General features: G+C 46.7%; 1 protein-coding gene across 1 annotated transcript in view; it reads right to left on the reverse strand.

The window, feature by feature from the left end:
* Positions 1-20,790, reverse strand: part of Nipsnap1 (nipsnap homolog 1) — a 29,544-nt gene extending 8,754 nt beyond the window's left edge. The window contains exons 1-4 of the mRNA XM_028870637.2: positions 20,646-20,790; positions 4,810-4,937; positions 4,481-4,526; positions 4,142-4,236 (exon numbers count right to left, since the gene is read on the reverse strand). Of these exons, the coding sequence (XP_028726470.1) occupies positions 4,142-4,236; positions 4,481-4,526; positions 4,810-4,937; positions 20,646-20,743 (367 nt within the window). The 5' untranslated portion in view covers positions 20,744-20,790. The remainder of the gene's footprint in view (positions 1-4,141; positions 4,237-4,480; positions 4,527-4,809; positions 4,938-20,645) is intronic.
* Between the last annotated feature and the right edge of the window lie 6,394 nt (positions 20,791-27,184).

Here is a 27,184-nt window from a genome sequence, read left to right on the forward strand (position 1 = left end):
GGGGATGGCGGGGCAGACAGAGGAGGAGAGGAAGAAGTCAAACAACAGAGCACTAACAGTGGGACCACAGCTGTGCGGGGAGGCAGGCCCCCAGGAGGCGAGGGGCCATGCCAGAGCTGAGGGTAACCGACTGACCTGTGACTTGAAAGCACAGGTTCTGTTACTTCCCACGGTAGCCATTCCCTCATCAGACTTTCTTTTTTTTTTTTTTGTTTTGGTTTTTCGAGACAGGGTTTCTCTGTGTAGCTTTGCGCCTTTTCCTGGAACTCACTTGGTAGTCCAGGCTGGCCTCGAACTCACAGAGATCCGCCTGCCTCTGCCTCCCGAGTGCTGGGATTAAAGGCGTGCGCCACCACCGCCCGGCTCATCAGACTTTCTTGGCACCTTGATTTTCCCATTTGCAAAACGGTCTGACCCTATAGTTCAAAGGGCCTGTTCCAGAGGGAAGTACCATAACTTTTGTATGGATGGCAGTCTGTCCTATCATGGCAAAACAAGAATGCCGACCTATGGGAAAGGGGTCAACTTAATGTGAGGTGTGAAGAGGCCAAGAAAGAAGTCTCTAGTCATCAGTGGCCCCTAGAGAAGACAGATCAGTGGTTTTGACAAGTTTATTCACATATATATCCCTGTGCCCTGCTCACTGGCCTGAACTTAATATGTAGTCCAAGCTGGCCCTGAACTTATGGTACCACCTGCCTCTACTTCTCAAGTACTGGGATTACAAATGTGTACCACCATGCTAGGCTTACAGATTGTTTTCTTTTACTAAACACACACATCAGGCTTGAGACAGGTTGGCTTATGGGGTGATGAGCTCCCACTGTTGGGAGTTTATGCAAGGGAAGCTGAGAGGGTTGTCTGTAATGGCTGTGCCATAGTCTATACCTGTACCATGCAAAATGATACTCTGCCACACTGGAAATGGCTACAGCCGTCTACCAATGGCAGCCGCCAGCCAGGCAGGTCTTTCATTGGACACTTGAGGTGTGTTCAAGATGACTGAGGAACCGAGTTTTCTGGTTGTTATGGTCAAGTTTGGTTTTAATTTTTCAAGACACAGTCTCATTCTATAGACCTGGCTGGTCTGGTGCTCACTCTGTAGACCAGTGTGTCCTCAAATTCACAGTAATCCTTCTGCTTCAGTCTCCTGAATTCGAGGATTACAGGAGTCAGCCAGCATGAGCTTTTAAAACATTTTTTTTTTCAGGATTAAGTTTATGTGTATGAGTGCTTTGTCTGAATGCGTGTATGTGTACCATGTATGTGCATCATGTGTGTGCCTGGTGCCATGGAGGTCAGAAGAGGATGCAGACTCTCTGGAGCTGGAATTGTGGATGCTTGTGGATGGTTGGATGCCAGAAATTGAATCCAGGTCCTCTGCAAGTGCGAAAGGTGCTCTTAACTGCTGATACCTCCCCAGGCCCCAGCATAAACATTTTGACAATAACTTTTTGAGGAACTATTTACTTTTTAATTTTATGGGTGCAGGTGTTTGGCTTACATGTGGCTTATGTCTGTGCACCATGGGTATGCAGTGCCTGTGAAGCCAGCAGAAGGTGTGGGGTTCCCCAGGAATTGAAGTTACAGATAGTTGCCTGCCACCAAGTGTATGCTGGGAATGGAACCTGTGAGACCTCTGGAAGAGCAGCCAGTGCTCTTAACCACTGAGCCATCTCTCCAGCACCACCCCACTCCCCAGCATGAATTTTCTAAAGAGAGGAAATATTTATATTGAGTATTAAATATTGCAAAGAGATATAGCCCTGACCCCCAAAACTCACTACCTATAGGAGACGGTAGACAAGGATGTCGGCAGCTACAGGGACACATCATTAGGGAATGAAGAGGCAAGTAGTGGAGGTGAGAGCCAGGGACAGTGCCTGACCCACCAAGGACAGTGCCTGACCCAGCAAAAATGCAAAGATCATTTTTCAGAAGGATGCCACGTCTACACCAAAATATAAAACAGTAAGACAGGCAAGAGCTGGTGAGATGTGAAAGTAAAAGCTCTTGCTACACAAGCCAGACAACTGGAGCCTGATCCCTGGAACCCAAGTGAAAAAGCCAGGAACAGAAGTGCACATCTGTAATCTAGCCTGGAGTGCACAGTGCAGCACCAGAAACAAAGGGGACCCCACTTCAACATGGTGAAGACAAGAACCACTGTCCACTAACCTCCACAGGCACGCCACAGCACATGCACACCTGTACAGACAGAGGACAGACAGACAGACAGACAGACACACACACACACACACAAAGTAAATTAATTTAAAAATAGCTTTAAAAGATAATCAAACGGGGGCTGGAGAGATGGTTCAGTGGTTAAGGGCACTGACTGGTCTTCCAGAGGTCCTTAGTTCAGTCCCCAGCAACCACATGGTGGCTCAACCATCTATAGTGAGATCTGGTGCCCTCTTCTGGCCTGCAGGCGTACCTGCAGGCAAAATACATATATACATAATAAATAAATAAATCTTAAAAAAAAAAAAAAAAGACAAGCAAACAAGCCAAGAGTGGTGGTGCACACCTTTAATTCCAACACTTGAGAGGCAGAGGCAGGTGGATCTCTGTGAGTTCAAGGCCAGCCTGGTCTACAGAGTGAGTTCCAGGACACCAGGACCCTGTCTTGCAGAAGGAAAAAAAAAAAAAAAAAAAAAGACAATCAAGCATTTCAGCACTCAGGAGGCTGAAGCAGGGAGACCTTGAGGGTCAGAAGAATATATTATAGAGATTTGGCTGTGTATTAAAGCTATACCTAGAATTTTCAAGGCATTTTTCTAGTGGGAAGCCATTTATCACGGAATATTTGGTGTTATTCAGTTTTAATATTCAGCTGCTCCTCGTTATGAATTTCTTGTGCTCATAATTCCCATAGAACATGTATGTGTGAGCATCCTACTCTGGCCAGTACTTGGATAAGGTCATGTAGGCAGGGCCTTCTGCCCCCCTGCTCCCTTTTTAGCATTTGAATTGGCTATTTTGCAAATATTCCCTTTTAGCTACATCCAAAGATAGGGCCAGCTCCAAACAAAGCACTGAAGGACAAGCAAGGAACAGACTAGCTACCAGACCACCTGCTAGGCGCCTGAAGCCCCTGAACTAAGGTAAAACTCCTTTTGGAGGTAACCTGGCTCCTAGATGCATAGCTTTGTTTCTTGTGCAGATAAAGCTCAGACTATCCAGTGCCTTCAGGCCTAGTGGCTTTCCAGAGCAATTGACTGAGGACAAAGGAGGTTTTTGCATATCCAGGTGGAGTAAAGAGTGAGGCAGAATTCCTGGTGGACAGAATTGCGTGGCAGGGAGAAAAAGAACAAGGCAGTCTCTCTGTAGATGTTAGACCGAGCAGCATGACCAGAGAGATGACAGAGCTTCTGTAGAGGGTAAGGAAGTTCCTTATAGAGTTTATTAGGGCCAGGAGTAAGGAGCCAGGAAGGATAGATGGAGGATGAAGGAACAGAGGACGAAGATGAGGCCAAAAGCATAAGGGCTTAGTTATTACCAGGGCTATGAGGGGACAGAAAAAGTAGGTACAAAGAGGAACTAAGATTCAAGATGGAATTGAAGCTATATAGATAGAATTTTTGTCATAGAGGAATAAAGTAAACGGACAAAGGGCTTGGTGTATCTAGATTCCTCCACCCGCCGTTGGTTGCTTCTCTTTGGGGCCCCATGGGAAGATTATTAAGGCTGGTCCATTAATAATATTCTAGAGGGAAAGTACGTCTTAGAGGCCAGCCTGGTCTACACAGTAAGCCCCCATCTCAAACAAGTTAAAAGACAGGTAAACCAAACCAAGTAAACCAGGCGAGGGAGAACAAACCCCTCAGGTCGGCCACCTATAACCAGAGAGTAGAGAGTTCTACCCAGGGAACCGATGACTCATAGGCAGAGCAGCACAGTGAACAGAGGTAGCAAAGGAAGGCTGTGGACTGGGCAAGGAAGGACTCACAGGCCTCATGGGCTGCCTGAGGGCACTGAGGGAGGAGCCACAACAGGTGTTTGGGGGGGGCGATGAGGTATGAAAGAAACATACTCCCTCATGCCCCCAGAGATGCTGCAGAGAGAGGAGGGCAGTCGGATACGAGAGCTGGTGGAGACCCGGGCTGGGTGGTCACTGTGGACAAGGGAAGCTCACCTGCTTGGTCCTGCTCCCCGTACCACGTGTTCCAGTTGCCCACAAGCGAGCAGGGGTAGTCCTCATCCAGGTGCAGCTTGGGCAGCACAGCCTCCCTGTGGGAAGGGCACAGGAAGGAGCAGGGCTTGCACTGGTCACCAAGGGCCCTGAGATAAAGGTTCCAACTCGGGCCCCAGGGCCAAGCTTGGCTCCCCTCTAAGAAGCACAGGTGGGGCTCTAGAATCCACACCCTTTACTTGGACAGGAGAATGAGGCAGAGGGTTTAAGAGTTTCTTGGGAAGGAGGGCCCTACCCTCTACCTCCCACAGTGGAAGGGAACAGTAGATGGAGAACACTCACGTCAGACTGTTGTAGGCATCCAGATATTCGGGCTTCACATTGTGAACTGCAACATACGACAGAGAGCAGGAAATGAAGTGCATGCAATACTCACACATGCTTGTGTGTGTGTGTGTGTGTGTGTGTGTGTGTGTGTGTGTGTGTGTTTGGGAGGGAGCTGGGGGATCAGAGTGAGCAGGCCCCAAATAGGGCCAAGGCTCCCAGGACAGCATGGGGCCTTGCTGAGAAGGAGGATTCTGTCGTCTCCAATATCATAGCTCTTTACCCCAAATCCACCCACAAAAAAAAAAAAGCCTGAGGTGCAGCTAGCCAGTTTAGCAGCTACTCACATTGGATCTTGTAGAGATTACTAGTCTCCTTCTTAGACAGCAGCGTGGAGTGGGCATCCTTCCGAGGATCCACCTTGTGAACAAAGAGGGAGCGGAACCAGCTGCCTTCACTGTCCTTGGAATAGAAGCTGCGGGACAGAGGGATTGAGAGGGCCACGTGGAGGCACAGGAGCCCTAGCGATTCCCCTGCTCTTCCCTTGGCCTGATGACCTACATTTCTAACAACAGGGCCACGGAGTCCCATGGCAGCTACAGAGAGTGAAATGCCATCATCCGGGCAGACACAGTGCCTTCTAGAGAGATCCCAGCTGCCCAGTCCCCACTGTATCCTTGTAGAGCTCAGGAGGCCAGGAGAGAAGCTGTGCTGCAGTATCTCTCCCTTCTCTCCCCTCCACTTCACTCCCTGCCCAGGGGTTCTCCAGCCACACAACAAAGTCTATCGCTAAGAGGATCAACCCCCCAACTCACCTTCCCTGAAGCCCGTCTTTGTGATGATGACAAAGACCCTGGCCCCCCTAAAGCAGGCAATCACCCCCATGAGCAGCCAAGATTCTTCCTTTTGCCTTTCTGGGTTCTATGTTACAATTTTACAAGCTCAGCCGGGCGGTGGTGGCGCACACCTTTAATCCCAGCACTCGGGAGGCAGAGACAGGCGGATCTCTGTGAGTTCGAGGCCAGCCTGGGCTACCAAGTGAGTTCCAGGAAAGGCGCAAAGCTACACAGAGAAACCCTGTCTCGAAAAACCAAAAAAAAAAAAATTTTTTTTTACAAGCTCCTTCTTCCTATTCCTTAACATCCTACCGAGCTTCTGTAGCAGGATTAACTTTTCCTGCCTCACCGCGCCCTTTTCTCTCTATGTACATGAATATGAGAGAACAGAATTCCCAGGAATTCTGAACTCAAATCCTGGGGCCCTCTGAGAGTCCAGCCGTTTACTCTTTCAAGTCATTAGACCCAGGGGCATGGGACAGCTGTTGTCCTTCTGGCTGGAAAGGCCTCCAAATTAACTCTGGAACAGAGTATGACAGCTTATAGGCTCCACCAGGTCCTTGACAATGTCAATTCAAGAGCCTTCTACTGGATCTCAGGGGAGTCAACAAATCTCACACTCTTGCACACACTCCAGAACTTGCTACAAAACTTCCCTCCAGATCCTCACCTTGAGCCCCTTTACAACACCCCCACCCGAGACTACCTGGCTCACAGATGTTGGCAGTTTTTCCGGTGGCAGGACATGGCTTCACAGAGGTCATAGAATCTGGGCCTTTTCTGGGTAATAAGCTCAAAGACAGAACTACTTGTCTTCACCAAGGGCAGAAATGTGATTTTTTTTTTTTTCATGCAATGAGTGTCTGTGCAGCCATCTGGGAAGAATGGGGTCTCTGCACTGCCATGACGCCCTGATCAGACATGTCTAGGAGATCCTGGCCCTACCTGAAGCCACCGGGCTTCTAACTGAGGTGGCCATTATTCACTGCCAGGCCGACTCTGACAGTTCTTAGGATAACAACCAAGCTGATCAACAGTCTTTCACTGCAATCTTAATCCCCAATCCTACTCTCCCACAGTCTCAGGAAATCCAAATAAACCTCACCCACTCCCCCCCCCCCCCCCCCCCCCCCCCCCCCCGCATGATGGTCACAGATATAATAGTTCTAGTAGACAGGGACCTTCACCCAGTGGAAGAAGCAAACTCCCGTAAAGCAGAGCAAGGGAGAGCCTCACAGGCCACCATCCTCTTGAAAACATCCTTGCTTTGCCCCACGACCCCACCCCCACCCCCACCTACAGTATGACAATGTTCAGCTTCCACTTTCTTTTGTTTTTGTTTTGTTTTTCTTTTGTTTTGTTTTTTTTTTTTTTTTTTTTTTTTTTTCAGAGCTGAGGACCGAACCCAGGGCCTTGTGCTTGTTAGGCAAGCGCTCTACCACTGAGCTAAATCCCCAACCCCTCAGCTTCCATTTTCAATATTAAGGAGTAAATGAAAGTCTCAAAATTAGGCATGATCTCCATGCTGTGTGGCAGCCCTCTATCATCTGAAAAGGCTGAAATGGTTAATCTAAGTCTTTTTATTTATATGTAGCTATTTAATTTTTATGTGCATGTGTGCCCGAGTGTATGTTTGTGCATCATATGCTTACAGGAGCCCACAGAGGTCAGCAGAGGAACTAGAGTTATAGATGTTTGTAAGCTGCCGTGTGGGAGCTGGGATCCAAACCTGGGTCCTCCACAAGAGCAGCCATTGCTCTTAACCACAGAGCCATCTCCAGTCCCCTTAATCTAACTCTTAGAAGCTCTCTAAGTTCACACTTCAGACCCTCCTCAGCCCACTTTTCCTCCCAACTGTACTTTTAAGATCTCACACCCAGGTGTGAAGCTAGGTGTGGTGGTGCACCCCTTTAAGCCTGGTACTCAGGGGATAGAGGCAGGCAGATCTCTGTAAATTCAAGACCACCCTGGTCTATAGAGCAAGTTCCAGGACAGCCAGGGCTATTTAGAGACCCTGTCTGAAAACAAACACAGTAACAAAAAAAAAAAAAAAAAATTCACCTTTTAAGTTGGAGATGGCTCAGCAGTTAAAGCACTGGCTGCTCTTCCAGAGGACCTGGGTTCAAGTCCCAGCACCCACATGGTGGCTCATAACTATTTATAACTCCTGTCTCAGGGGATCTGGTGCCCTCTTCTGGACACTCAGGGCACCAAAAATGCACATGATGCACAGACATACATGCCGGCAAAACACCCATACACATAAAATATAAATAAAATTCAAATAGTAATTAAACAGAGATCTCACATCCCTCACTCCAACAGCACTGGGCCCCTATACTTGGCCTAGGATTTGGTCTCATCTTCCTGATGGCCACTGTCACACTCTTTACTTGTCTTCCTGAAATCACCTAATAGGGTCATTTTTAACCATTCTGACTTGGGTTATTCTGCTACTCCTGGTCTCAGCCCCTCCTGCTTCCTCACCTTCCCCCAAAGGCCCATAATCTCAAGTAACACAACTGGACCCTGATGGACGACCTCTGCCTTTGCTTACCCTTAACTCCTACCAGGAGTGCATTTCCTGCTCAGCCACTATTTAAATGGCCCCAATTAATAATTTCCCTCCACACACATTTCCAATAGAACTCTATCTCTGTGGGCTCAGCACACCTCTTCAACATTCTCACAGCCAAATGTAAACATAAATCTATTTCTTTGCATCTCCACACTCACCAATTTAGTGTATAGTCTTGTCAAATGCTGGCCTATTAAACCAGGCTCATTTGAATTGAAGCCACAAGGGGTCCCATCCCACAGGCATTCTTTTTGTTTTGTTTTGTGAGACAGGGTTTCTCTGTATAGCCCTGGCTGACCTCGAACTCAGAGATCTGCCTGCCTCTGCCTCTGCTGGAATTAAAGGCATGTGCCACCACTGCCCGGCCCGTAGGCATTCTTTAATCACACAACTTTACCCTTCTATTAGAGACATAAAAAGTGTACCTGTCAAACCCCCAATTCCAAGACAATGTACAGGTCTCACAGGTGTTTATTCTTTGGCCTACCTGATAAAACTCTAGAAAAACTCACAAAACTCAGTCAAGCCTGACCAACTGCTTGTCCCAACATACCTCTGTGACAAAACCAAACCTCCTCTCAAAAGAGCCCTTCAAATTCTCCTCTCTCCGATCACCAACACTAGATCCTAACAGACCCCTGACAGTTCTACCTGTATGAGGAAAATGGCTTCAGCCCCCAACACCTCAGCTTCAACTGCCCCTTAAACAGTCAGACTCCTTCTATTTCTTCCATCCCTCAGCCTCCTCCGTTTCTGGAACATCCAACCATTTACTTTTTATCGAACACCACCGTCTATCTTCAGGCTTAATGGACCTGTCCCTGCCTTCATTGCCCCTAACAGTTATTCAGCCTCCTTGTGTCTCCTGACTTAGGAGACTGTCCATCGGAAACCCCTCCTACCAGGCAGGACTGGGCATTACAGCAGGAGTAGATACCAGAGATGCAGACTTAGATTCACTACATAAGCTTAAGCTACATCTCATCAGTTTTTGAGGACCGGGGTGCTTCAGTAATGCTCCGTAACTGTCATGTCTTTGATCTATGTATGGTGGCCCAAAGGGGTACTGACTCTGGGAGAATACTGCAGCTACACCTATCAATCAGCATAGTACATGCCGTAGGTTACAGGATACTATAGACATCAAATTTAAGAGTCTCCAAAGGATGGCTCTTAACTGAGAGGCATGGGGGTTGACCTGCTCACTAGCCTAATCCTCACCTTTCTTTTTTGACCCTCACTTACTTAATCTTCTGGTACAATTAGTATTTTACAGAGTACAGGCCATCAAGCTCCAGACTGTAGTCTTCAGGGATATCAACCATCAACACCTGTCTCTCACCTCTGAAGACCTCTTAATTTCCAAATGATACCACAGTCTAGACTTCTACCTCTTGAGATAGCCACTCCTTTCCCTTTCAAAAAAAAAGGGGGGTGGGGGGGCTCCAGAGCCTTCTATGCCTTACATCCTACAATCCTGAAGTGACTGAACCAGCAGCTCCAACCGGGCCCTGTGATACCCCCACTTAGCTTTGTGGAGCTCAGAAGAAGGGGAATCCTCATCTCTTGTCAGTGACTTGACTTTGCTCAGCTATCTTGGGAATGTAAAGAAAAGAGGCCAAAAATAAAAGCAAAATTCCCACTCAACAATATGGCCTGATCTTTATCTTTTTTCGTTTGTTTTGTTTTTTGAGACAGGGTTTCTCTGCGTAGCCTTGGTTGTCCTGGAACTCACTCTGTAGACCAGGCTGGCCTCAAACTCAGAGATCTTCCTGCCTCAGACTCCCCAATGCTGGGATTAACGATGTGCAAGGATACCTTGCCAATCATTTTTTAAATATGTATGACTGCTTTGCCAGCATGTAACTGCACCACATGCATGCTGCACCCAGGGAGACCAGAAGGAAAACATCCAATTCGCTAGAACTGGAGTTACAGGTGGTTGTGAGCCAAAATGTGGGTGCTGGGAACTGACCCAGGGCCCTCTGCAAGGGCAGTGACCCACTGAGTGCTCTCACCAGCCCAGATCCACATCTTACACAGACATCTAAAACTAACCCTTAATGACTCATGGAACCTTACACAAATGGCCGATTCAAGAAAAACAACTTACTTCATAAAATTTACTATTAAGCAAGATAATGAGAGGTCCACCTATTCCCTCAAATATGAACCTGAACAAGAGTCTATGATGGTAAAATCAAGTAACATCCCCTTAACTATTATAAAAAGGTTTCCATCCCTTTTCAGGGGTGTGACTTCCCTCTCTGGAAACTCACGCTTTCTTGCCGTGTATTTCAGCAAGTCCTCTGTTCATGTCTTGTTAAATTCTTTATTGGCTGGGTCATCATCCTTCCCAAAAGTGTTTCACATGGCAAATACTATGCTTCTTTCCTATATGCACATCTTTACAATACAGTTTAATCTATAAGGCATCTTTTTCATATACATGTACTTACAATGATGATAAAATTTAATTTATAAGCTAAGCATAGTAAGAAATTGATAATGATAAACTAAAACAATTATTCTGTAATAAAGTGTTTGTGGATGTGGTCTATTTCTGGAATTTTCCATTTCCTATTTTCTGATAAGCGTTGCTAGCAGATAACTAAACCTACAGGAAGTGAAACCAGAAGTAAAGGGTGTAATATCTATTCTCCATTGTCCACTTGACTGGGTTTGGGATAACCTAGGAGACACACCTCTGGCCGTGTCTGTGAGGGCATTTCCAAAGAGGCTTAACTGAGAAGACTCATCCAGCACAGTGGCTAGAAATCTAGACTGAATAAAAGAGGCAAGGGGGAAGAAGGAAAGCCTGATGAGCAGCTGAATTCATCTCCACTTGCTGACTGCAGACACAATCTGAGCAGCCACATCAGGCTCTGCCCAATGTCATGGACTGTACATTCAAACAGAGTAGGCCCTTTCCCCTTAAGCTGCTCCTTATCAAGTATCTGTCACAACAAGTAACCAACAGCAAACGAGGAATCTATGCTGCTTACCTGGGAGAGGGAAGATGTCGATGATTTGCTGCAAGCCGCAGGAAAACATAATGGAATTCAGCTACTATCACAAAAGCTACTACTTGGAAAGGTTAAGGATTTTTCCAAAGGTCAAGTCATGGCTTAAGAAGTCTTGGTGACATTTTAGCTTTTGTATATATATTAGCCAATTCCTGCAATGATATTCTTGCATGCTATGTATGCTTCCAAGAACTCATAACAGTGTGTTTTATCTGAAATAGCTATCAAGCATCCAAGGCCAAACGATCTCCTGAATTAAGGCAAATTTAGCTCAGACCCTCCTTTCTTATACAGCCTTAGTGGTATTTATACTAACATTATAGACTCCTAACATTTACCTAATCACCTCTAGGAATGTAGTGTGAGCACATAAATTCCCTTTTTCTGATATACTAGTAACTGATATTAGCTCTCAGTTGACCTCCTCCTTTACCACTCCCATTTTGGGTTGTAAAAGAAAGCCTGGTGGTCAGTGCCTGAGGAAAACTCTTGTCTGTCTTTATGACCCTGTAAGAATTCAAGCCTGGTGACCTTGCTCTAGCTAGAGCACCGCTATTGCATGGGTGTAGAACTGTAAACCTCAGAGTCTGAGGAGGATTTTGACTGGAGAACTAGATGGAAGGTGAGGAAGAGAGCCAGATAGGGAAGAACGAGATGAGAAAGACCAAGATGGGGCAGAACTAAGATGAGAGAATTAAGATAGAACTTAGAGCAGATAAATGTAGAGAGAAGTCAGACAAGAAAGGAGCTAGTTATGAGAACAGAACTAAAGCTGTGTAGATAGCATGCTATCCCAGAGGAATAAAGTAGACAGACTAAGAGCTCAGTGTACTTAGATTCTTCTCCTGAAAATAATTCTCACTGTCTGTAGCTTCTCTTCTGGGACTCTGGGGAAGATTATTAAGGCCGGACCACAATAATTTACAAGAATGGTTAAATTTAAATTGTTATAAAGTGAGAAGAACGCTGGTTTAAACACCTCTAAAGTCACGGTCTCTTTCAGTTACTGTGCGTGTATTTGTTCACTTAGCAAGAAGCAAAAGGACAAGTGTCCTAGGTGGGTGGGACACATGGTGCACTTAGGGTGCCTCTGCGCCAGACTGGGAGCTTCTTCACTGCAGGAGCTGCATGAAGCAATGCAACCCTCTTAGTGTGGGTTCTAGGACCGCCACCTTCAGGATGAAGCACAAGCTCGTGCCTTAAGGAACTTGCCAAGGTCATATGGAAAATCAGAGACCAGCGCTTCTGAAAACCAGTTCCTCAGCTGGGGCTCAGAAGGGCACGGCCTTTGCTCTGAACGGTGGGGCTGCTTCCCCAGGAGGGACAGGTGACAGGGAGGACAGTGGCTGGATTTGCCCACCAAGACCTTTGCTCCAGAGCTAGGCTCTCGGTAACTCATTAACATCAGCAGTGGCCAAGATAAATATCCCGTGGCCAATCCTAAAGAGCAAGCCGGGCAGGGGCTTCAAGGTTGGGGAAGGGAGGGGAAGGGAGGGGAGGGGAGGGGAGGGGAGGGGAGGTACCTGGAGCTTTGGTTTCCATCTCTTCCTGCCATTCTGCTTCCCCATGTGTTGTTAAGTGAGCAAGATAGGACAGCCCACCCAGCTAGGTCTTTTCTTTTTCACTAATTTTTATTTCATTTTATGTATATGGATATTTTGCCTGCATGCATGTCTGTGCACCACTTCCATGCTTGGCTCTCTGGAGGCCAGAAGATGCTATCAGATTCCCCCGGAACTGGAGTTACAGACAGTTGTGAGCCACCATGTGGGTGCTGGGAATTAAACCCCAGGTCTCTGGAAGAGTAGCCAGTGCTCTTACCTGCTAAGTCATCTCTCAACCCCAGGAAGATGTTTTATATAGGTAAAAATCTAATAAGGGACTTGTTCAGACCCAGGGGGTGTCTCAATTTCAAGCCAACATCTTAAGTGAGTTATTTTTTTTAAAGATGTATTTATTTAACGTGTGTGAGTGTTTACCTGAATGTATGTATGTACACCACATAGGCGCCAGAAGAGAACATTAGATCTCTGAAGTTACAGATGGTTGGGAGCCACTGTGTGGGTGCTGGGAACTGAACCCAGGTCCTCTGCAAGAGTAGCAAGTGCTCTCTCTTAACCACTGAGCTATCTCTCCGGCCCTCAAGTGCACATTTTTAAGAGTTCAATTTTTCCTTTTCTAGTGAATTCCTGATGTTCTCCTACCCTTGACCTAAAGTGCTATGCCTGAGCTACCTAGCATGCAAGACACCCTGGGTTCCATCTCCAGTGCTGAAAAAAAAAAAAAAAAAAAAAAAAATTATACATACCCAAACCAAAAAAAAACTGTTTTGTTCGATTATTACACTTTATTTATTGTTTGTCTTCCCACCAGACACAGCCTCACAAGGTGGATCTGGTGTGTTCTGCTGTGTTTCCAGTAACTGAAGCAAGGCTAACATACATGCTCAATCTGTGTTTGGGAGATAAATGAATGGAAATGGGGCATAGATGCAAAAAGATATAGATAAAAGCAGACAGATAGACAATGGATGGACAGACGGACAGATAGACAGGCAGGCAGCGAGATTAAAGCCTGAAAGTTAAAGAGAGACCTTGACCTAGAATGCGAACTCAGACTCAGGAGCCTTTCCAGTCCAACCACCACAGCAGAATCAGTGCTCAAGAGACTGAAGAACTTGTCGGTGTCGCTGGGTCAAACCCAGGTTCCAACGCTAGCTTCCCCAGTCTCATCTCTAAAAAGGGGCTGGAGGGTTAGAGAAAAGGCCCAGCACGACAGTACAGCCAACAACGCTGCTTCTCACTTCCTAATGGGTCTCTCCTTCCGTTTCCCCCTTTGCTTTGCTTTCTTTTTCTTAAAGTTTCACGAGACAGGGTCTCTCTGTCACTGTCGTCGCTTTGTAGACCAGGCTGGCCTTGAACTCACAGAGATCTGCCTGCCTCTGCCCCGCCAGAGCTGGGATGAAAGGCGTGCGCCGCCGCCGCCACCGCCACCACCACCACCACCAGGTTTCCCCCCTTTTCTTAATCTGCCCCTTAACCTTTGTAAAGCATTTTGGTTCCTGTAGTGCTAGAACAAAACACGGGGCCTGGCATATGCCAAGCAAGTACTCCACCTCTGACCTACACCCTATTCTTTAAAGCATCATTTGTGGCCAGGAGGCCAGCCTGGTCTACACAGCGAGTTCCAGGACAGCTGGAGCTATTACAGAGATACCTTGTCTGTGCATGTGCAGGCATATGTGCTAGAGATTGGTGTCAGGGATCTTTTCTATTGCTCTCCACCCTAAGTCTTCGCAGGTGTCTCTTACTATACCTGGAGCTCATTGATGTGGCAAGGCAACCTGGTCAGCGAGCTGAGGGAGCCTTCTGTCCCTTCCTCCCAGCACTAAGGGTTACAGGGACATGTCACACCTATGTTTGTTTGGAGACAGGGTTTCTCTGTGTAGCCCTGGCTGTCCTAGAACTCACTCTGTAGACCATGCTGGCCTTGAACTCAGAGATCCACCTGCCTATGCTGCCCTAGTGCTGGGATCAAAGGCGTGTATCATCACACGCCTGGCTTTCCACATGGATGCTGGAGATCTGAACTCAAGTTCTCATGTTTCCGTGGCAAGCATTTTACTTAGCCATCTCCCCAACCATAAAGGAATTTTTTTTGTTGCCCATAAAATCTTATTTTCCTGTCATTCCTCTACTTGATGTCCACAAAGAAAAGTCCAAATATCTCCACATCTCTAATTGAGATTCTAGCTCCCTTTAAATTTGGTAATTTTGGAGCTAGGTTTTCCTACTGCAATGGTTCTCAGACTAACACTGTCAGCATGGCCTAAGAACTTATTCAAACCTCTCAGGCTCCATCCCAGACTACTGCATAAAAGTTCGGGGATGGGATTATGAGGCAGGCCTAGCAATTTAACTTTGTATGGGGGCGGGGCAGGGTCTCACTACTCACCCTAGGCTAGCCTGGAACTGCCTATACAACACAGGCTGGCTTCGAACTGGTGATCCTCCTGCCTGGAAGTGCTAGAGTTATATACATGCACCATGCATGGTTACAATCTGCATTTTAGAGTATGAGTGTCCTGGTATATTCACATCTGTGCACACAAGCAAAGGGCATCTGGTTCTTCCTCTAGTCCTTTGGAACAGGGTCTCTTTTTTCCCCCTTGGGCTGACAGCCAGCAAGTCTCACTGATCTTCCTGTCTCTGTCAACTATAGTATTATGGCTACAGGCACATGAGACCACACCCAGCTTGTCACATGGATCCTGGAATCCACACTCCGGTCTTATGGTTATATGGCCAGCACTGTTAACTATTACACCATCTCTCCAACCCCAATCTGAGTTTTTAAAAGTCTACACAGGGCAGATTTAGTGAAGCATGCCTATAATATTTCAATATGTCATCTTCAGGCAAATAGTAAAATTTGAGCTATATGAGACCCTATCTCAAAAACCAAACAAACAGCCGGGCAGTGGTGGCGACCGCCTTTAATCCCAGCACTCAGGAGGCAGAGCCAGGCGGATCTCTGTGAGTCTGAGGCCAGCCTGGATTACCAAGTGAGCTCCAGGACAGGTGCAAAGCTACACAGAGAAACCCTGTCTCTAACGCCCCCCAAAAACAAACAAACAAAACAAAAACAAAAAACACACCAAAACCTAAAGTTGCTGGCATAGTGACAAACATCTTTAATCCCAACCTTTGTGAGTTCCAGGCTAGCCTGGTCTACACAGCAAGTTTCAGGACAGCCAGGGCTACATACCCTGTCCCCAAAACAAATCAAACAAACACTAATGAAACTACAGAGATGGCTCAGTGGTTAAAGAGCACTTACTGCTCTTACGGAAGATCTGAGTTCTCTTCCCAGCACCCATGCCTGGTGGCCTGCAACCACCTCCAGCTCCAGAGAACCCAATGCGACCCTCTGGCCTACTAGCCTATACTTACATGTACAAACCCACACTCAGATACACACATATACACTCATAATAAATGATAAAAATAGGCTGGGTTTGGTAGCATATACCTTTAATCCCAACACTCAGGAGGCTGGTAGATCCTTGTGAGGTCTACAGAGAGAGTTCCAGGCCAGATATAGTTACAGAGTTAGACCCTATATTTAAAACACAAAACAAGGGCTGGAGAGATGGCTCAGCAGTTAATAGCAATTACTGCTATTACAGTGGACCTGAGTTTGGATGCCAGCACCACCTGGCATCTCACAACAGTCTGCAACTGCAGGTTCAGGAGAGCTGACCTCTGCAGGCTCCTATATAAACATGGTCCACATAAACTCATGCCAACATACACATAAATAAAGCAAATAACGGGCAGCGGTGGCACACGTCTTTAATCCCAGCACTTGGGAGGCAGAGCCAGGCGGATCTCTGTGAGTTTGAGGCCAGCCTGATCTACAGAGTGAAATCCAGGACAGGCACCAAAACAACACAAAGAAACCCTGTCTCAAAAAACCAAAACAAAACAAAACAAAATCTGTAAACATATAACATATTTAAGTTGGGCTGGGGATTTAGCTCAGTGGTAGAGCGCTTGCCTAGCAAGTGCAAGACCCTGGGTTCAGTCCTCAGCTCCAGAAAAATAAAATAAAATAAAGCAAATGACTTTTAAAGAGTTTAAAACAAAAACTCTTAACCAAATAAATAACAAGGGCCTACAGAGCTAGGAATGGTAGCTGCTACCTGAGACTCCCCAGTACTCAAGAGGGATGAGACAGCGTGATTCCAAGTTTACCTTAGGCCTGGGCTACAAATGGAGGTCAAGGCCAGCTCAAGCAACTTAGTAAGACTAGGTCTCAAAATCAATGTCAAAAGGGCGAGGGATATGGCATTGTGATAGAACACTTGCCCAGCATTCACAAGGCCCTAAGTTCAACCCCAGCCCTGAGAAGAATGAAAGAGATCTGCCCCAGCTAGACCAGTCCAGCCCTTTTCCATGAGACTCTCTCTCAGTTTCACAGCCTCGTCTTTTCCCACAGCTATACAGCAAGTCACAGATGATCATCCTTCCATTCCCCACATGACCTCGCACAATGCTTCTGATACAATAGCTCAGAAATTACTTGACCTAGACAAGAACATTTCTATCTCCTTGGGAAAAGTTATTGTAGACGTCACATTCATACTGCCAATGGAAGTCAAAAGTCCGAGTGCACTGGCCTGAGAAACTCAGAACCTTCTAGACTGGGAAGTGCAGCTCTCTGTAGGTCCTGAAACATCTCAATTTGAGCTGGCTGACTTTAGAGAGGAACCACAGTTCTGCTTATCATGAGAGTGGTGTTTTTGGCTATAAGAACTAAAGTTTGGGGCTGCAGATACATCTTGGCTAGCATGCGTGAGGTCCTATGTTCAAGTCCCAGAGACACAAGGGGAAACACACAAACACAAACACACAAGCCAAACCACCCTTTATAACTCACCAAAGGCTTGTGGACAACAAGATTAGCGTAGGAGTAACAAGAATTTCTCTTTATTTCTTTCTTTCAAAAGAGTCTTGCTATATATCCCAGGCAAGCTTCTAACTCATGATTCCCCTGCCTCAGTCTACCAGTGATAGGAATACAAGCATGCACCATTATCCCTAAATAGCACTGTTTATTGAGCAGCTACTATATACAAGTTAATCCTCCCAGTACATTTATTTTTAACTTATTAATTCTTTGAGGATTTTGGACAATGTGTTGTAATCATATTCACCTCTCCTCTTACAATAAAATCTCAAAACAACGAAGGGGCCAGCAAGACGGCTCATCAAGTAAAGTGCTGGCCACGCAGTCTCTTTACCCCAAATCTTCGGTATTACAGCCGGCCCCAAGAGTGACTCCAGAAACATAGGGAGTAGGCTGAATCAGGTCAGCAAGAACGGGTGCTTTCAGGTCTCAATATGAGGCCAGGGCAAAAAATATATATATATATATGCAAATCACTGAGGGTAAGTATCGTAGATAAGTGCTGAGTGTCTTCATAGCACACGGCAGGGATCACCCTACCCATTTTACACAGAAAGAAACCAGAGTCACCAAGAATCATCCAGGATTGCCAAATTTAGAAGCAGCAGGCTGCCTCTAACCCCTCCCCCATCCCTTTGTGACCTCCGGGTGTTCGCCACACAAAAAATCCTACCACCAACTGACTCTGTTCCTTTCTCAGCCTCAGTGTCTTCCTTCCTCAAGAAAACATGGTCTCCTAAAAGATGATCTTGTGCAGGGCAGATGGTGGCACACGCCTTTAACCCCAGCACTCGGAGGCAGATCTCTGTGAGTTCAAGGCCAGCCTGGTCTACAAAGCTAGTTCCAGGGCAGCCAGGGCTACACAGAGAAACCCTGTCCTGGGGGAAGGGGGGGAAATCTGTGGGCTGGACATGGCTTGGTGGTTAAGAGAACACACTGTTCTTGCAGAAGACCCAAGCTTGGTTCCCAGCACCCACATCAGTAGCTCACAACAGCCTGGAACTCCAGTTCCAAGAGACTGAACTCCTTTTTCTGGTCTCAGTGGGCACCTGCATTCATGTGCACATTCTCATTCTCTCTCTCCCCTTTACACACACATAAATAAAAGTAAAATTTCTTTTTCTTTTCTTTTTTTTTTTTTGTTTTTTCGAGACAGGGTTTCTCTGTGTAGCTTTGCACCTTTCCTGGAACTCGCTTTGGAGACCAGGCTGGCCTCAAACCCACAGAGATCCACCTGCCTCTGCCTCCCGAGTGCTGGGATTAAAGGCATGCGCCACCACCGCCTTTACCGCTAAGTCAAATTTCTTTAAAGAAAAAACTAGATGATCTTGGACCAGTCAAATGTAAAGGCACCTGCTGCCAAGACTGACAACCTGGGTTAGATGCCTGGGAGCCACATGATGATCTCCACACGTACGGACATGCCACACATGTCTCACACACAGCCACAGTACGGACATGCACACACATGTGCACACACACAAGTGTTCAGTTGCACGTGCACACAAAATAAATTTTAAATTATGTTATATGTGGGTGTTTTGCCTGCGTGTGTCTATGGGCCACTTGCACACCTGGCACCTGTGAAGATCCTTTGGAGGTGGAGTTACAGACAGCTGTTAAGTGGTCACGTGTGTGAACTGTGAATCAACCCGGGTACTCAGAAAGAGCAACCAGTGCTAACCCATCACCTCTCTAGACCCTAAAATAATTTTGTTGTTGTTGTTTTGTTTTATGAGACATGGTCTCTCTGTGTAGTCCTAACTGTCCTGGGTCCTGGAGCTGGATCTGTAGACCAGACTGGCCTCCAACTCAGAGATCGGCCTGCCTCTGCCACCCAAGTGCTGGGGTTAAAGGTGTGTGCCATCACCATCTGGCTCAAAGTAATATTTTAAATTAAATTAAAAATAATGTTTTCCTTGATATTCTTTCAGCTCTCGCCATGACAGAAACTGCTTGAGGCATAGGCTTGGGCAATGGGTAACACAAGCATGGCTTCTTAATCCTCAACAATCCAATGAAGTCTAGAAATATTATGGTTTAATTGGTAGAAAGAACACTAGCCTAGCATACCTGAGTTCCTGGATTCTTTTCCTAGCAACACAATCCTATCAGATACATCCTGTTTCCTCCTTCTGCCCAAGGTCATCCCTCCACAAAAGGCTGTTTACAAGGTACACTCCAGGCTCATTTCCCAATGTCAACGTCTCCCTCTTTCTCCAGCATGGAGGTGAAGGGCACATGTCCAACTCAGATATCTCAGCTTTCCAAAAAGTCCCAGCGCACAGTGATCTAATGGGACTACATGGCTTCACTCCTGGGCTGGGGCAGGAGGAGTGCGGATTCCTTTCCACAGGTGTGAGGACAGACAAGTGTTCTCACTTCTTTAGCAAATACTCTTTGCACATACCCTGTTCTCAAACCTGTGAGGCTGCGCAAACAGGAGAAGGACTAGGGCACGACAGGTCAGCACGGGGTCAGAAGGGCTCAGGGTGGTGAGTGCAGAGATGAGGATAGTGCAGGACACTGCGCGGTGGAGGGAGGAGCAGCCCAGAGCCAGTCAGGGGAAGCCAAGCCCTGCGCAGCCAGAGCTGAGCCTCTCTCTCTCTCAGGCCACCAGCGGTGGTGCAAAGTGCAGGGTGCATCATGAGACCTGGGTCCTACATCCAGAGCAACCTCCGCACGGCTCGGAGACTGACCTTGAACAACTCTAACCCACTTCTGCTGACCCACTGTACAGCGCAGGGTGAGGAATCACTCTGGGGATTCCCACTGTACCTCAGTCCTCCTCTCCTTCCTCCTAGAACTTGCTGAGGGAGGAGCTGCCTGGCCCAGAAGCCCCCAGCGCGTGCTCAATCACAAAGGCCAGACTAGAGGGCTGCTACCACTGTCCTCTGCCTTCGTCCCCGCTCCAGTGCTCAAGACCTGTCCCTCCCACTCACCTCATTTTTTATTCTCAGCCCAGACTCAGGTCCCAAACAGGACAAAGAACCTGCCCAGCAAGGCATGGTAATGCACGCCAGTAATATCTAGGAGGCCGAGGCAAGAGGATTCCGAGTTCGAATCACATGTAGTGTGAACCTGTTTAAAAAACAAAACCCTACCCATATCTTTTCACCTCCCTTATTCTTTCTCAGACTCTCCTAAGGCCTACATCCTGGCATCTCCGCCTCTAACCCCCGAAGAATTCCAAACCCAAGAGTCTGCTCTTCATTCCAGCCCCCTCCCCTGGCCCTGTTCCGGGCACGCGGTCAGCCCCGCCGGCCTCTCACCGCACAGCAGCCGCAGCGGCGAGGTCCCCAGCGCGGGGTCCCGGCTTCCCCAGCAGCCGCCGTGCCGCTGCAGAGATGATGCACAACCGCGGAGCCATGTTGGACCAGAGCAGGTCGGAGGAAGGCCACGCCCCAGCCCGGTGGAGGGGGCGGGGCTAGATAAAGCCACACCTTCGCCTCGCCAGCCTCCCTTTCAAGCACAGTCCTCCAAATCTACAGACGAACAATCCCAATCCGTATCCGCACCTCTGAGCTCCTGGAGCTCTGCAGCTAACTGCATCTGTTCCCTTGAACAACCCATTCCCCACTCTGTACCTCAGAATTCACCTCGGTAAATGCGGCGTCAAATTCGGAGGACAAAGTAAAGAGGGTCTGCGTACCCCCAAAATTGTATACAAATTATGTGTGCCTGTCAGTTCTCTTGCTACTAGGGTGCTGGGGTGGAACCCAGGAGTTCACACGTGGCTGGGCAAGTGCTCTGCCTACACTGTGTTCTTCTGGGTCAAGGCATCAACAGACAGTGTTTATCTCATCAAAAGAACAAATACTCTCCAACATTTCTTTTTAACTTTTAAAAAGATTTATTTCATTTTTAATCGTGTGTGTGTGTGTGTGTGTGTGTGTGTGTGTGTGTGTGTGTGTTGGTGAGGCCTCTGATATCCTGCAGCTGGAGTTTTAATGGAGCTTTGGAGGCATCCTAATGGGTGTTGGGATCCAAACTCAGGTTTTCTCTAAGAGCAGTGTGAACTTTTTAACAGCTAAACCATCTCTTCAGCAATTAAGACTGGTGGGCAAGGCTCTGCACAAGCAGAGTGCTCTGTCTCCAGAGCTCGGGTGTGATGGTTTACACATGTAATCCCAGCATTTAAGAGACTGAGATAAGAGGGTCAATGCTACATAATTTTAGGGGAAAAAAAAAAAGCTTTCTCTCCACCATCTTGCCACCTGGGGCCCCTATATTTGATTTCTCAGCCCACACAGAGATGGAAGTCCTGTGGGACCCAACCAAAAGAATGCCAACCCACTGACTCGTAATTCCCACTCTGTGTGCCTGGGGTCAGGGACTTGAAGAGGACATAACTAACTTCCTGACTCCTTCAGACTGTGAGTCTGGCCAGGTAGATCCCATCTAAGCTCTTGAAACACCAAAGGTCCCAGCACTCGGGAGGCAGAGGCAGGTGGATCTCTGAGCTCGAGGCCAGCCTGGGCTACAGAGTGAGTTCCAGGTCAGCCGGGACTACACAGAGAAACCCTGTCATGGAAAAAAGAAAAGAAACAACCAAAGGTCAGCTGAACAAGCCCTATCTGTACCAATTGGTAGCCAATGCCTGGTGTAGCAGACAAACAGCCAATGACTGCTGACTGAAACCTCCAGAGCAGAGGTGTTGGCCACCCTCACCCCTCCCTCAGCTAGGCTAGCTGGCAAGTGAGCCCCAGGACCCTCTTGTCTATGTTTCCCCAGCACTAGGGTTACAAACCACCTCCCCACCTCTGATGTGCATGGAATCAAACAAGGGTCTTTGGGCTTATACTGCCTGAGCTACCCCCAACCCAAGAATTTAGATTTAAACTATGCGGTGGTTTGAGTGAAAATGACCATCATAAGCTCATATGTTTGAATACTTGGTCTCCAGTTGGTGGAACTATGTGGGAAGGACGAGGAGGTGTGGCCTTGTTGGAAGAGGTGTGTTACTGGGGGCAGGTTTTGAGGTTTCAAAAGCTCATAGCCATTCCCATGTTATCTCTCTCTACTTCTGCTTGTGGGTCAGTATGTGAGCTCTCAGCTACTGCTCTAGCTCCATGCCTGCCTTGACTGCTGCCATGCTCCGCACCATGATGGTAATGGACTCCAACCCTCTGGAACCTATGTAAGCCCACAGTAAACTCAAAGTTGCCTTAATCATGAGTCTTACTGCAGCAATAGAAAAGTAACCAAGACAAACTGTGATTCCTTTTCTCCCTTGAGTTTTTTTTTTTTTTTTTGAACTTAAAAAAGAAAATTATTTAGCCAAGAGGTTGATGGCACACTGCTGTAATCCCAGCATTCAAGAAGCAGAGGCAGGAGGGTCTCTATGAATTCGAGGCCAGCCTGGTCTACAAATCGAGTTCCAGGGCATCCAGGGCTCTTACACAGAGAAATCCTGTCTCAAAAACAAAACCAAAACAACAACAAAAAATCTATTAAAGTTTATGTGTGTGTATGTGCCTGAATATGTACACCAAATGTGTGCAGTGCCTAAGGAAGTGAGAAGAGGCATCAGGTCCCCTGGAACTGGAGTTACAGGTTATGAGCCACAGTGAGGGTGCTGGGAGTCAACTCAGGTCTTCTGCAAGGGCAACCAGTGCATGTAATGCTGAAGGATCTCTCCAAGCCTCCCCTTGAGTTATCTTAAGATGCTACAATGAACACAGCTTATTTTGTGTGATTTGTTTACAAAGGAAACTGTGTATCAATATGATAAACAGAAGTTAGTTGTCAGCAGGTAGAACCCTCAAAATAAATGCCGTGAAGATCAGTATTGAGGACTGTAGCTAAGACAGCAAGCTGCTGGGCTGGAGAGATGACTCAGGGGTTAAAAGCACTGACTGCTCTTCCAAAGATCCTGAGTTCAGTTCCCAACAACCACATGGTCACTCACAACCATCTATAATGAGGATCTGGTGCCCTCTTCTGGCATCCAGGCATACATGCAGGCAGAACACTATACATAATGAATGAATGAATGAATGAATGAATGAATGAATGAATGAATGAATAAATAAATAAATAAATAAATAAATAAATAAATAAATAAATAAATAAAAGCAGGCTACCAGCCTGCAGCTCCTGCTCTGTGTAAGCAACGAGAAGCACACAAAGGATGTCAGTGATGCAGCTGGGCCGGACCTGGAGAGAGAGTGGTCTTCTCATTTTAGAAGTCAGTGTGATTGCCACAGTGTCCCCAGTCCACTGCCACTCAGGAAAAGCCCAGATGGTTAAAAGGAGACATTGCTGTTGTCATGTGGTGGGATGTGCTTTTCCTTTAAGAATCAAGAGTCTGGAGAGATGGCTCAGCTCTTGCAGAGAGCCTAGGATCCAGTTTCCAGCACCTACATCTGGCGCCTCACAATGTTGTCACTCCAATTCCAGGGAATCTGACCTCTTCTGACCTCCATGAACACTTGTATACATGTGATGAACTAAACTCATGCAGGTATACCCACACACATAAATAAATAAAATAAATCTCAATCTCTCTCTCTCTCTCTCTCTCTCTCTCTCTCTCTCTCTCTCTCTCTCTCTCTCCTCTCTCTCTCTCAGAGGCTCTTATTGTGTAGCCCTAGCTATAGAGACCAGGCTGGCTTTGAACTTATAAATGTACTTACCTCTGCCTTCCAGGTGCTGGGATTAAAGACATGTGCCACCATGCCCAGCTTTGCCCTCTTTAAAAAAAAAAAAAAAATCCTTTCTTTGAGACAAGATCTCACTATGTTGCCCTGGCTGGCTTTGAATTTGCCATTCTTTTGCTTACACCTTAAAATACCTGAATTACAGGCCTACCCCACTAGCTCAGTTGTCAGGTTTAGATTACTCACACCTGTGACACAGTGAAATCTATAGAAATAATCGCTATGCTATATTGGGAACAATGGCAAGAATAAAGTCTGTACATGTTCAGTACATGTGTGTTTTTCCCCAAATGTTTCTAACCCACAATTAGTTGAGTGCACCACTGCAGAACCCATGAATACAAAGGGCTGAATATGAAGGAACTTCCAGAACGAAAGTGCAATCCAATCACAAAGTAATTAAAGGGTGGAGATCGCCAGCAACATTGTTTCACTAATTACAAGGGATCATCTTTTAATAAAAAATTGAAAGCCAGGCAGTGGTGGTGCACGCCTTTAATCCCAGCACTTGGAAGGCAGATACAGGTGGATCTCTGTGAGTTCGAGGCCAACCTGGTCTACAGAGTGAGATCCAGGACAGGCACCAACAAAACAGAGAAACCCTGTCTTGAACAACAAAAAAACAAAAACAAAATCGAAATGGGTAGTCTTGATGACCTTGACCTCTTGACCATGTAACCAATAGAGGCTCTTGAGAATCAAGCCACAAGAATAAGATGCATGGACAGGAGTTTCTGGCTCTGCCAGCCCTAATGTAACAATGTCACTCAACTCCAGGATTTCATATTGTTTTATGAGACAAGATCTCACTCTGTAGCCCAGACGATATGGAAGTCACTCTGAAGCCCAGGCTGGCCTTGGACTCAGCAATCTTCTTGCCTCCCCCTCCCAAGTACTGATATCATAGCATGAACCACCATACTTGGCATAAAGCCTGGAGCTTCTGAATGCCTCAGTCGTATGCTGAGGTGGGTGAGAAGAAGGAAAGGAAAGAGAAATGGTGCTTCAAGGCACAGGAAAACATAATGGAATTCAGCTACTATCACAAAAGCTACTACTTGGAAAGGTCAAGGATTTTTCCAAAGGTCAAGCCATGACTAAGAAGTCTTGGTGACATTTTAGCTTTTGTATATATATTAGCCAATTCCTGCAATGATATTCTTGCATGCTATGTATGCTTCTAAGAACTCATAACAGTGTGTTTTATCTGAAATAGCTATCAAGCATCTAAGGCCAAACGATCTCCTGAATTAAGGCAAATTTAGCTCAGACCCTCCTTTCTTATACAGCCTTAGTGGTAGTTATACTAACATTATAGACTCCTAACATTTACCTAATCACCTCTAGGAATGTAGTGTGAGCACATAAATTCCCTTTTTCTGATATATTAGTAACTGATATTAGCTCTCAGTTGACCTCCTCCTTTACCACTCCCATTTTGGGTTGTAAAAGAAAGCCTGATGGTCAGTGCCTGAGGAAAACTCTTGTCTGTCTTTATGACCCTGTAAGAATTCAAGCCTGGTGACCTTGCTCTAGCTAGAGCACTGCTATTGCATGGGTATAGAACTGTAAACCTCAGAGACTGAGGAGGATTTTGACTGGAGAACTAGATGGAGAGCTAGAAGAATGAGATGGAAGATGAGGAAGAGCCAGATGGGGAAGAACTAGATGGGTAAGAATGAGATGAGAAAGACCAAGATGGGGCAGAACTAAGATGAGAGAATTAAGATAGAACTAGAGGGGACAGCAGATAAATGTAGAGAGAAATCAGGCAAGAGAGGAGCTAGGCATGAGAACAGAACTGAAGCTGTGTAGATAGCATGCTATCCCAGAGGAATAAAGTAGATGGACTAAGAGCTCAGTGTACTTAGATTCTTTTTTGGAAAATAATTCTCGACATTCATAGTTCCTCTTCTGAGACCCTGGGAAGATGATTATTAAGGCTGGTCCACAATAATTTTCAAGAGAACGGAAAAGGGGGTGACTTGCAGCTTTTCTTACAAATCTTTGTCTGTCTGCCTGCTTGTCTGCTTGCTTGCCTTCCTTCCCTCCTTCATTTCTTCCTTCCTTCCCTCCTTCTTTCCTTTCTTTCTTGTCTTTGTTTTGTTTTTTTGAGACCGGATTTCTCTGTATAACATTCCTGACTATCCTGGAACTCACTCTGTAGACCAGGCTGGCCTCAAACTCATTGCTGAGTTCTGGGGTTAAAGGTGTGTGCCACTACAGCAAGACCTCTCACTTTTTTTATTATTTTTTTTCCATTTATTTTACATACCAACCATAGTTTCCCTCCCTCGTCTCATCCAATTCCCATCCCACACCTCCTTTTTACACCCACCCACCCCCATCCACTCCTCAGAAAGGGTAAGTCGTCCCATGGGAGTCAACAAAGCATGGCTTACCAAGTTGAGGCAGGACCAAGCTCCTCCCCACTCCATCAAGGCTGAGCAAGGCCTCCCACCATAGGGAATAAGTTGCAAAAAAACAGTTCATGCACCAGGGACAAATCTTGGTCTCACTGCTAGGGGCCACAAAGAGACCAAGCTACAGAACTGTCACCCACATGCAGAGGGCTTAGGTCGGTCCCATGCAGGCTCCTTAGCTGTCAGTCTTGAGTCTGTGAGCTCCCACGAGCTCAGGTCAGCTGTCTCTGTGGGTTTCCCCATCATGATCTTGACCCTCCTCTCTTGCTCATACAACCCCTCATTCCTCTCTTCAACTTGACTCCCGGAGCTTGGCCCCGTGCTTGGCTGTGGATCTCTGCATCTGCTTCAGTTACTGGATGAAGGTTCTGTGATGACAATTAGTGTAGTCACCAATCTGATGACAGAGAAGGCCAGGTCAGGTATCCTCTCCACTATTGCTAGGAGTCTTAGCTGGGGTCATCCTTGTGGATTCCCGGGAGTTTCCCTGGCACCAGGTTTCTCCCTAAACCCCTCTATCAATATATCTCTTTCATTGCTCTCCCTCTCTGTCCCTCCCCCAACTCAGCTATCTCAATCCTTCATGTTCCCACCCCCAATCCCTCCCTTCTACCCCTGCCCAGTTTACCCAGAAGATCTCATCTATTTCCCCTTCCCAGGGCAATCCTCCTTGCTACCTAGCTTCTCTGGGACTGTGGATTGTAGCCTGGTTATGGACTGCTTTAC

Source organism: Peromyscus leucopus, chromosome 7 (assembly GCF_004664715.2).
Source record: "Peromyscus leucopus breed LL Stock chromosome 7, UCI_PerLeu_2.1, whole genome shotgun sequence".
NCBI lineage: Eukaryota > Metazoa > Chordata > Mammalia > Rodentia > Cricetidae > Peromyscus > Peromyscus leucopus.